Source organism: Python bivittatus, unplaced genomic scaffold (assembly GCF_059951505.1).
Source record: "Python bivittatus isolate LINGU-HERP-01145 unplaced genomic scaffold, Pbiv_v1 ctg000610_np1212, whole genome shotgun sequence".
NCBI classification, from domain to species: domain Eukaryota; kingdom Metazoa; phylum Chordata; class Lepidosauria; order Squamata; family Pythonidae; genus Python; species Python bivittatus.
In genome coordinates this window covers 49077726-49090114 of record NW_028277088.1, presented here as the reverse complement: position 1 = coordinate 49090114, position 12389 = coordinate 49077726, and the positions used below count along the sequence as shown (strand labels likewise).

General features: G+C 37.9%; 1 protein-coding gene across 3 annotated transcripts in view; it reads left to right on the top strand.

Moving 5' to 3' along the window:
• Nucleotides 1-12389, top strand: part of TBX20 (T-box transcription factor 20) — a 48071-nt gene that overhangs the window by 13859 nt on the left and 21823 nt on the right. For all 3 annotated transcript variants that reach the window (XM_025173746.2, XM_007439128.3, XM_007439129.3), the window contains exons 4-6: nt 1755-1863; nt 2939-3097; nt 10778-10854. In XM_025173746.2, the coding sequence (XP_025029514.1) occupies nt 1755-1863; nt 2939-3097; nt 10778-10854 (345 nt within the window). The remainder of the gene's footprint in view (nt 1-1754; nt 1864-2938; nt 3098-10777; nt 10855-12389) is intronic.

The window sequence follows — 12389 nt, the reverse complement described above, 5'->3', positions numbered from 1 at the left end:
GGAAGGCACTTGGAGAAGGCCACTTTAACTCCTGCATCACAATGGAAAATGCTTATGTGATCTATGTGTTGTTATTTCAAGCCCTGAACAGAATAGCTGCAGGGAGAGAGAAACAGTATAGTCTATTTGGACAAAAAGATAGCAGAGAACATGCTTAATATATGGAAACATTAAGCATTCATGATGAGATAAAAATATGTCTGAGCTTCCTAAAGACCCAGGAAATAATAGCCTTAAATAGAAACATTTATTTTTGATGCAGACCAGTAGATGAAGTACTTGGTGAGTCTGTTTTATGTTGGTCATATTTATTTAGAGTTTCCTGTTAATTTCAATGGAATTCACTGGAGGTTGCTGCTCTGCAGCTTCATTTTATCCACAGTGTGCTTGTAAGCAAGCCATGCTGTGTTCAGTGAGGCATCCTCATTTGTATACAGATATGGATCTAGAATTTTATCAGAGCAAAGATATGGAATGAAGTCTTCTCTACACCCTGACCAGGATCAAAACTATGCAAGTAGAAAACACTATACTATTTTACTTCCTGAACCCTGTTTCAATTTACACGATTTCTTCTGGTTGAAAAATCTTGAGCTTTATGCAAAAAAGGCCATCTTTCAATCAGAGTCACAATAACCAGTGGTATTTGGTTTCATAATATTTTTTATGAATAATAATGTATAGATGTTTTATTGTGGATGTTTTAACTTATGTGAGCTTTGAATCAATATTTTTTGGAAATGCAAAGTGCCAGGAGTCCACTGTGAATCTGGTGTATATAAACTCAACCAACCAACCAACCAACCAATCACTGCTGGGATTGTTGGTAAAAGAAATCTGCTTGGATCATCTAATATGAAATTATTCTTCCATGATCATTTCATGAGATTGATGCATAAAGGCCACAGAATTTATATCTTAATAATCAAGTTAATGGAAAAACCATAATAGAATCACACCATAACAGAATTAGTGCTACCTACCTACACACTGCTAGGTTTCCAGATTTATAACAGGAATCTTTCCTGGAGCTTTACTTGGGCATCTTGAGCATAAAAAGAATGTGCTTTAACACTAAGCAGTGGTTGTAATCATTGTTGGAGGCACGTTGGAGGGAAATGTCTTTAATTTCATCAAACACAGGTAACTTCCCCTCTTTTTAAGCGATAATAACATACTGCAAAAAAGATTTATCTTTTCAAATCTCCACCCACCCCTGCAATTCCAAATGTGAACTAGTATTTCCTATCCAGATTAGACAAATCATCACTTGAAATTATTAAAGGATTAGGAAAGATGAGCCACAATGAAAAAGAGTAAGGAAAAATAATAAGCAGAATGCAAAAACCCAAAGAGCCAATGTTCAGAAAACTAAGATGATGATGATGATGATGATAATAATAATAATAATAATAATAGAAAAAAAGGCTATCAGCTCTGTTGTTTTTATTCAGTTCACTTGTTTGGGGCAAATATCTTGCAAAATCCAGTGGTTGAATATTTTCCCCCAGTCCCAACATGTTTCTCCACCTAAAACTAAGTGCCACTTAGATTTACATCTGTTCTTTGGCTATTTTCTTTCTTTTATATGGGATTAGAGAAGAGTCCAAACCTAGTTAGGCAAGCTGAATTAAAGCTTTGAGGGTGATGCCTACTAGTTTAAGTGCTGATGTTTTATGGAATGCATCTACCTATCTCTCTGTCTCTCTATCTGCTTTCTGGACCTTGATGGGCTCTGTTGTCTGGCTTCCCAGGCTGTATGTGCATCCAGATTCTCCATTTACAGGGGAACAATTGCTGAAGCAGATGGTATCCTTTGAAAAAGTGAAGCTAACAAACAATGAACTGGATCAGCATGGTCACGTGAGTACCTGGTCCTGTGGGAAGGGAAAACAGTGCTACACCCTCAGGCTCCTGCTGCTGCACCTGTGGAAATGCCCAAAATGGCAATGGTTGCTCCTATGATTATTAAGTAACCTTTAAGGCTGTAAAATTTCATGGATTGAAAGGAGGGGACAGGGCATGGAACTGTATCTTATACCGCAGAAAAGATTCTAGCATTTATTCTTCTGCTCTGAAACCCCATTTTAAGACCTTCTGCAACACCTAACTTATCAGTTTTCCTCCTATTTAAAGTTTCTTTCCTGAAAATAATTTTCCTGTCTCCTTTTTGTTTGATCTGTTTTGAAGAGTGATAAAATAAGTCTAAATGTTGGAACCTGCTAGTGTGCAAAGCTTGAGAATGCAACCTGCATTTGGCCCACCATAGCTTTGAGTGACAGAAGCAAGGAAGTATTAAATATATTGGGAGCAGTCATATTACATTCAGTTGAGTTTCCATATTTAATTAAACTCAGCCACAATTGTCCTGATCCTGCCCACATGTTGGCGCAGCATGTCATGTGTGACCCTTAGCCCAAAGGTTTTTGCAGCTATGATGTAAAATGCCAATCACTGTATTTTCAATCCAGGATAAATATTGTATGTCTGGTTATATCAAGAATAAATATGAGAAAATGAGAATGACCTTCTAATTTATTTCAATGGGAACTTAAGTAAAAATAATCTTACCTTTTGTTTTGAAGTGTTCTGACACCGGTATCTCTGAGACCTCCAAAACCCTGTTGGGAATCTGCTAGAGTGACAAAAACTAAGGGGGAGAAACTTGTATGCTTTTGGCTCCCCCCATTTAAAAAACCTTTAGCATCCTTCATCTTATTGAACCTAATAGAATGGAATTAATCTTTGGCAACTGGTATAGGTTAGAATGTGCCCAGGGCTGTGACCAGGACCCAACTGATCCATGGTTTCTCCTGATACTAGCCAGGTATCTGGTGTGCCTTCTTTGTCCTCTTCTAATGTAGCAGTTTTGATAGATGAGATGAGATAATTTGCTGATCAAAAGTGACTCTCTGCTTTCTCTCCTTTTCTTCTCTAGATAATATTGAATTCAATGCACAAATATCAACCTAGAGTGCATATCATCAAAAAGAAGGATCATACAGCTTCCTTGCTTAACCTGAAATCTGAAGAATTCAGGACATTTATATTCCCAGAGACAGTGTTTACAGCTGTCACTGCCTACCAAAACCAACTGGTGAGTGTTTTCATCCAGTCCACTAACTATTGTCAATGCTGTTCTTTTGTAAATTCTACCTAACTGAAATACAGAAAGAGAGGCTGAGTCATGCAAACACACTCAGAGTGGGGCAGAAAGGACAAAATGATCCCTATTCCTTTACCCACATATAAACAGAGCAATTGAGTAGGGTCTAATTTAACTAAAAATAGGCCTATAGGCTGATTTAAGGGTACTTCTAGCTTCTGTCCTTCTCCTCTTCTTGTTCCTACATGTCATACCTGACAAAAATAACATGTAGAAATACTTAGCCAGTGCAGAGCTTCAGTTCTGAGGTTCTAATTAAATATGACAGTATTAATTTAAAAAAAATATTATTGACAAGACCTTACTTCAGAATATGCTGCTGAGCTGAATCAAAATGCTACACCAATTTCTTATAAAAAAAAATAATCCCCCTCTCCCCTGCATTTGCAGTAATATTTGGAGACATAATGTTGTGTGGAAAACTGATATAGATCTCTTACACAAATCTGGAGCATGTGTCAGATTAGGGTATCATTTTTTTCTTCAGAATTAAAGTTGGGGTTCTTCTTCAGCTGCTACTGCAATTGACTAACATAAGGTGATTGTGGAGGTCAACACAAAACATTGATCATAACAAAGCCACTCAAGAAGCAGAATAGAGGCTCAGCTTTGGATGGCTATATGTTTCAGCCCTCAGAGTTTCTAACAATCTTGGATTGGAATATGTGTGTGTGTTTAACTACCCCATTTCTGCCAATTCAAGGAGACAAGGAACAGGACTGGTTTATAAAAACCAGCATGTTGTTGAGCTAATTGGAAAAGTCAATCACTTCTGATTATATGCCATAATTGCTTGCTTTCAGAGAAGATGCCTGCTGTAATCTTCCTGGATCACTTTTTGAACTATTCCCTTCCGATCAGGAGACATACCAGATTAGTAACTCCTGCAAGAACACACTAGGTAAAGTCTGCTGAAGGCACTAAAACAGGAATGGAAACCTCTGGTCCTCTTAATTTTGTTAAAATGCAACTTTTATCAACACCTACCAGGAAAACCAATGGCCAGGGATGAACTTGTAGCAACACCTGGAGGCTCACAGGTTGCCCATACATGAATTAAAACTAAATGATTTTTTAGATAGTAGATCAAAGAATGTGCCTCTTAACTGCAATCTAAAATGTGCATTTTTTTTTAAATGGGAAACTTTCTAATTCACATATATTGGCAGTGCCATATATCAGTTCCTCAGAGAAGCACATTTCCTCAGTGAGTGCTTTCAAGATGTTGGGACTGCAGCTCTTGGAATTCTTAACTAGCTGGCAGGGAAATTGGAGTGTTACAGTCCTGACACATTTGGAAATCACCCAGTTGAAGGATATTGCAGAAGACAGTGCTGAAATGTTGAAATGTGTGTAATATACAGTATAGTTCATTTTCTTTCAAATATGGAACTTTAATAACAGTTTACAATGTCTGAAGGTAAAAATCAGAGTAGTATTATTATTATTATTATTATTATTATTATTATTATTATTGCCTTCAAGGCAGTTTTTGACTCCTGGCGACTGCCTGGACAAGCCCCTGCAGTTTTCTTGGCAAGGTTTTTTGGAAGTGGTTTGCCATTGCCTCCTTCCTAGGGCTAAGAAAGAATGATCGGCCCAAGGTCATCCAACTGGCTTCGGGCCTAGGGTGGACTAAAACTCATGGTCTCCCGAGTTCTAGCCTGGTGCCTTAACCACTACACCAAACTGGCTCTCCCTTATATTATTATGCTCCTCAAAAGACCAGCATAGGGCACAAAGGGTAGAATGTTGGAGAATCTCTGTCAGCCACCAAGTTTATTAGATGTAACTTTGGGCCGCTCACCATCTCTCAGGGTGCTTCCACACTGCAACTGCTTCATCTCCTCTCTAAATAGCATTGAAGTGTTCCCTCCATTCGTACAATGTAAAAATGACAATATCTAGTGCTGAATCACTGCCAGCCTGGAGCTGTAAAACTCCCATGATCCCACAAAAGCAGAATAAGATACATTTTGCTATTGCTATTCCCTATACATGCCCTTTTGTTCATGGAATTCAATGGTTTCTTTGGCAGAAAGCTGCAAAACTAATCCATCCCTTTGCTGCATTTAAAAGAAATAGTAGCATTTTACTGTGAAACTGCAGCAGCTGAATTGTGTTTTTCTACAGAAAGAAGGAGGCTGATTTGAGTTCATGAGTCAAAAATTCTCTCCAACAGGAAAATAGACCACCAGAAGCTCAACAAAGCTAGGGCATTGCAAAGAAAACATCAACTTTACTCTGGCTTCAAATAAGCTGCATTGCAGCAACAAAAATCAATTCTTGCTCAATTTCAAAACTAGCCTATATTGTGTGTTTGCATAGGCTGTAGCTGGTTGACAACCAGCACAAATGCTGCCCATCTAACTGATCAACGCCATAGATACTGTTGTGAAATTAAAAGGGAGATGGCCTGAGATTATTTATTATAATTAATCATTTATTATAATTAAATGAATAGCCCGGTAAAATTAAAATTAAAATTATGGGCTCTTCCTAGATTCCAGATTGTAAAATTCCTGAATTCTTCATTTTGATTAATGCCATTTTTCAAAGCCTATTTAGAATTCTCTTCGTTTTCCTTAACATTTTGAATAATTTTCTAGACTGGCCCAGGAAGCAGTTTATCAACAAATATGGGGAATGCCTTCTCTTGAGCTAATTTAACTGAAACCCTCCACAGGCAGGCTTGGAATCAAGGATGTTTTTCTCCTCCCCTCTATTTTGCAAAATCTCAAAATAGATTTCTGACATACTTCCTAAGCTATGTCAGAATAACCCTTCTCTGATCCTGGATGTACTTGCATCCTAGTCATTTGGGGAGGTGTTGTTGGAGAATCACAAGACCACTACTTATATCTGAAAGAGGCAGACTTTTCCAACACCTTGCTAATATAGACAAGTCTGAGCTTTCTGATTACACAGTGAGACAGCATGCATGATCCAGCTGAAGGAGGAGGCGATACCCTGGATTTCCCCAAACCTAAGTCTGGCTTACTGGTGCAGGTAACTAGCATTAGTGAGGTCTTATTGGAAGTGGGAAGCTGTTCCAGAACCTTTCTATATTCTGGGCCTGGCACTCCTCAATATTTTCATTAATGGCTCAGAAGTAATGCTTATCAAATTTGCCACAACTGAGTGAGTTGCCTAAATTCTTTACTTAGGGAAAAGAAATCAGATGCACAAATATAGGATGGAGATACAAGGTTTGCTAATACTACATGTGAATATTTGCCTGGAACTGTAGTTGATCACAAACTGAGCATGAGTTAGCAATGTGACATGGCTATTTTAAAAATTCATAAGTAATGTTTACTATATCAATAGAGAGACTGTTTCCAAATCATCGAAAATAATAGTCCTTCTCTTTTCTACATTGGCCAGAACCCACACTGATGTTAGTTCTAGGATCCATACTTTAGAAAAGGATTTAGAGAAACTGGTGCAAAGAAGAGCATAAGGATGCTCGTGGGATTATAAACCAAATCTTAGTGATAAAACCAAGAAGCAACTGAGCATCTGTGATTTCTAAAGTAGGGATGGCAATCTGATTCTATGAATTGTCTTTGGGTGATTCCTATGCTCTTTTCCCCACCTGATTTTAATTATGTTTAAATATACTTATAATTTAAACAATATAATGGAAGTTAGCATGCACTGAAGGTATACACCAGTTTGTAGCACTAGTTTTATTTCCAAGAACAGATATTGGTCTCACATTGACCCCGTAGTGATTATTTAAACTGCAACTGGCTGCATCTTGGTTGTGGTTCGTTTGGAAATGTGCCCACCTGTCCAGAAAAAAGACAAAGAGAAATTGGGGCTTTATTTGAGATCCTGGGGGATGATAGAGTGCAATATTTTAGGGCAACTAGATTTAGATTGCAAAAATGCTAAAACCACTTATGCAGGGACAAAGAATTTGAGTTTTCTGGATTTCTTTGTTGTCCTCTAGTGATCATCCAGATTTTTGCACCAGATCTAGTGACCCTACCAGGAATGTTGTCTTATCCCAGTTTCAACAGTCCTATCAAATCCAGAGGCAGACATAATCCCTGGTTAGAATACATTTCTGTTTCCACTCCTTATGCCTGAGGTATCATCAATTTTGTTGTGTTTATTCACAGTTAAATCTCATTAAGTACATATATTTCTGCTTCTTTGGATGCCTAAAGGCATCAGGATATAGACTACAAGGAGAGAGGGCAGCGGGTTGGATTAGAAGACCTCCAAGATCCCTTTGAACCCTATGATTCTATGAGAGAGCCCTTCCTGCAAGTTGTGTCTCTTCAAGGCGCTGCCCATTGAAACCAATCCATGTCCTCATTTGTGGCCTTTAGGAAGGCCTTCAAGATTTGTTTCTTTTCCATGGCATTGGCTTTCCCCTGAGTTGTGTTTTTACAAAACTGCTGAAGACTTGGATTGCATTTTTCTTGGGTTGAAATGTTTGTTATCACTACTAGTTTTTATCCAGATTTCCCTGATGCTGATGCATTATTTTAACTTACTGGGTTTTATAACCTCAGCATAAATGTTTGAGATTAAAAGGTGCCTCTTCTAAGATGGTACCTGAGTTGTTGTTGTCTTTTTAAAAAAAACAAACAAGTGCTACAGAAAATGAATAGGTTTTAAATAAATGTAATGCCAGAGTAACAGGAAGCAACCACTTTAGTCTAACTCAGGGAGGATGGAAAACCATGATCCTTCAACTGTTGCTGCACTCGAAATCTTGGCAGCCCTCAACCAGCATGGCAAACATAAGGATGAGAGGTGTTGCAGTTCAGCAAAGTCTGGACTCACCTCCTGGTTGATATACAAATAGGGCTTCTTTATACATACTTACTCAGAAGTAAGCTGTGCCATATTTAGCTGGGGGTCAGTTCTTCTTGATACAATGGTTTTTACTTTTGAGTAAATATGCACTTTATGGTCTGCCTTATGCCACAGGGCTGCACCATTATTCAGGTATTTGAGTTCAGTGGTATCTAGTTACAACTGGATTAAGATAGTTTTCATATCTGAGACAAAGTAAAATATTGTATAATGCTTTCACCTTCAGTTCAAGGTGCAGTTATCCAAAGCCAGTCAATGTCTTTTACATCATGGGGAAAAGAAACAGTAAAATTTGTATATTCTTCCTCCCAGTAAACCCACAATGATAATGCATTAAATACTGAAAAAAATGTGTTCTTTCCTGACTTATGCTGTCCTTTCCTAATGAAGGTTTAGAGAGGACCTTTCTGACAAACTGCTGCCCTTTAGATGTGATGGGAGTATAATTCCCAGAATTCTAGTGGTCATGCTGTAATATTAACATGCCTGAACGGTGTGAGGATGAGAAGAGTAGTTCTGAACATATGGATATGGCCCATTGTTGTATGCAAGCTTTTTTGTACATATCTATAGCATTTGGAAGCCTGATTCAATACTGAAGTCTGTTTCCACATCTGGATTATCTTGGTGGGTTAGGATAATTATATTTTTAATGAGCATTACCTAAAATATTCCATGATTTCAAATATTTTATACACACGGACATGTACTGCTCCAGTTAAAAATGATGGAGTAGCCACTGCTGGTGCATATGCTGGTTCTGCAGAACAGTAGGCATTTGCCTTGATATAGCAGTTTTAAAAGTGCTGTTTTGATTCTGAAGTACATAATGTAAATACTGTTGAATTTCCCAGCGGAACTTCTCTGAAAATCCTGGAGATTGATGCTGTCATAGTATCTATGACTAATGAAGATGGAACCTCTCTTATTTTTACCATTTCTTTCAGTGCTGGTTTTAAAGGGGATGATTACATTTCTGCAGGTTATTAGATAAGGGCTAAATACATTACACTTTCAACAAACTATCTCACATTTAAGATTTAAAGGTCAGGCATTTGTTTAAACAGTCAAGCCACTGCAAGAGAGTTGAATTGTAGGTCAACTTTCATTTTGACAAGCTTTCTTGGAGATGCTTTCATCATTCATTTGGGAACTGATTTTTTTCCCTTTTCCTTTTAAGTGTGGCTTCATAAAATTGTCTGTACATTAGATAAGTGTCTGTACATTATCCAATAGCATTAACCAAACTGCTTCTTTTTCTAAAGGCAAACTGAATTTTACTATAGAATAGAACTGTTAATTTTCCCCAGTAGGTGAATAGGAATTTCTTGTCTGTAATAGCTCATTTACCATCTCTTTTACAGAAATCTCTTAATTTGTATAGCAGTTGTCAATGAACAGTACTGAATTCATGACAGTAATGCAAGCCCATTTTTCATATTATCCCCTACTGGGGAAAATTAACAGTTCTATTCTGACTGGGTGGCTTTTAGAACATTCTACCGTAAGGCCAATGATTTACTTTTATATGACCAGTTATTATGTTAGGAAAATTACGTCTTTACCCCCAAGGGGCTGAGAAATTTCTTCTGTGTATAGTGGCCTTAAAGTGCAGTATATTTCAGGCAATTCCATTCTGTTTTTATTTCACAAGGTATCTCAATCCACCATTTTGTTGACATTCTCTACATGCAAGAGAACAGTTGGTTGAATCTATTAACTTGATCTGATTTCTGGTGCATTCTGGCTATGATAAATGTACCAAGTTCCAGTTATGTTACACTGATTTACAATGGTACAAGAAAGCATACCAAGCCTTTTCACAAATCCTTACTGAAATTTGGGGAGGGCTAGATTTATTGAATTTTAGGTTTCTGTGAAATAGCTTGAATGTTTTGCCTAAACAAAGGCTGCCTTCTATGTTTGCTTTGAATAAAAGTAATTTGAATAGTCTAAGCACATGCAGCATTCCACTAAAATACTTTCCATAAGGGTTGTACATGTTTTGAAAATAATTTAAAGGAAGAAGTTTCAAACTTGTGGAAGCATAGCACAGTGTTTTAGGAATTGCATTAAGAATGGATTCTTTAAAGCAGCAGTATGTTTTTTCAGCCTTCTGCACAAAGCAGCTTTAATAATAGCAGAGGAGTGTTGCACTCATGAAAGATCCAGAGCACATCTTCCAGATAATTGTCAAACTCTGCACAGCCCCAACATTTTCTCATACTTGGCATGCATCTTCTTGAGGAGGAACTCTAACAATTGTTTCAAAATGTGCTTTAAAAACCATATTTATAGAGCAAAATAGAACAAAAACTACAAAACAGTTAAAAAGCTGATACCCTCAAAAACAAGTAAAATCAAAAGAGGAAGACCTCAGCAGAAAATAACCAACTTCCAGTCCTCATCCCTGTAAAGACAACAACCTATTATTTTCCAAAGGCTTAAGGAATAAAACAATGTTTATTGCCTTCCTTGAATGACTTAGAAATAGACCCACTGAAATGCAGATTGTTTTATTCAGGATGAATACTCATAATTGTTTCAAGGGGCTAACTCTAAGCAGGATTAAATAAGAATATATCACTAACTAGCAACAATTTTAGCTCCAGAATGGTGAACCAAATAAGCAAGTTCATTACAATTCTAGCATGAATGAAGATATAATTTGTCAGTCAGTCTCTGTCTAATAATAATCACAATTCTGCTGTAGATGGGTTAGTTTAAATAACATGCTGTAAGCTGTAAGACTTTCTTGTCTCTTTCTGTTTTTAGATAACCAAGCTGAAAATTGACAGCAACCCTTTTGCTAAAGGATTCAGGGATTCTTCCAGACTCACAGATATTGAGAGGTAATGAGGATCTGTTGTATATTTGACAGAGATAAGATCATAGAGTGATGAGCGTGGTGGAGAGTTGTCTTGGAAAATATATTTCTAGTTCCCATGAAGTTGAGCATTTGAAGTGTGCTTTGCTTTTAAGAGGACTTGGAGTCTCTATAAATAGTGCAAAAATGGAGCTATTCTGAATCTTCATTACTCTTTCCAATGTCTATGGTTCTTTCCCTACTTGGACCTCAGCACAGTACAATCATACCTTGGCAACACCTTTTTCTGCTGCATCTCCATGGCATTGCTTTCATCAGATCTCCAGTCCTTGAGTGAAGCAGCCTTATGTCATCTTTGGCTCTGTTGGTGTTAAACTAGTGTTTCTGCCCTAAGCTGATGGTATTTAATGGTGGCTGGGAGAGATATAAGATCAGTTAAATTTTACCAGCAGTTAAACTTGACCACTAGCAAGAAGATCAGAGTGCTGCTAATTCACTGTTTAAAGTTCATGTCGGCATACATCCTCCCCTTCAGTCTTTGCCCTGGTCAGCTTAGTCTGCCATCCCCCAAAGGGCAGCAGTGGCGGCGGCGGCTGCTGCTGCTGCTGCTGCTGTTGTTATTATTATTATTAATATTCCCACCTTTTTTATATATAACTCAAGGCAGAGAACATACCTAATACTCCTGCCTCTTATATTATATACACCTATGAGGTGGGTTGGGCTGAAAGTGAGTGACTGGCCCAAAGTCACTCAGCTGGCTTTCGTGCCTAAAGTGGGACTAGAACTCACAGTCTCCTGCTTTCTAGGCCAATACTTTAACCACAACATCAAAGTGGTTCTTAACAATAGCATGTCAGGGGCCTCTCAGAATTGTTCCATAGCTCTAGGGGGCTCAGCTGCAGTACTGTAAGTGCTTTAACTCTACAGCCCTTATTAGATTAGCACAAGACTGAAATAGTGGAACAACTGGATCTTCCCCTCCCCAATGACTCCTGTTCAAAGGAATCTGGAAATTGGCATTTGTAGCCCATAAAAAGAAAGGAATAGAAAGTGGGAGAAACTCTAAGCAAGCTGATTGTGAGTCTTTGTAAATTGGGTCCATTGTTGTTGGGTTATAACAACATAGGGTGTGGGAGGGGCACAGGGAGAAGTCTAGAGAAGAAAGACAGTGTCCTACAGGCAGATCTGTTCTATTCCTGCTTCAGCCCTGTGATTAGTGGATGTTTTTTCATGCCAGCTGGTGATGGGCTACAGAGGCAGGTAGCAAAACTGGAGAAACAAGCCAATCAATTTGCTTAGCACACACTGCAAAGGCATTCTCAGGACAACACTATTCAGTAATAAGTCAGAAGAGACATAATAGTGGCAGGACAGGAATCAGCAATGTATTTCATGCTGGTATAGTTTTCTGCTGACTCAAGGATGGATGGATAACACTTTAATTCAGCAGTGCAGAAAACCTCTTCGATTACCTCCCACTATTCATCTTGCCTTTGGTTGGTTGTTTATTTACTTTATTTATTTGTCCAATTTATATAGCCACCCATCTCACAAAAC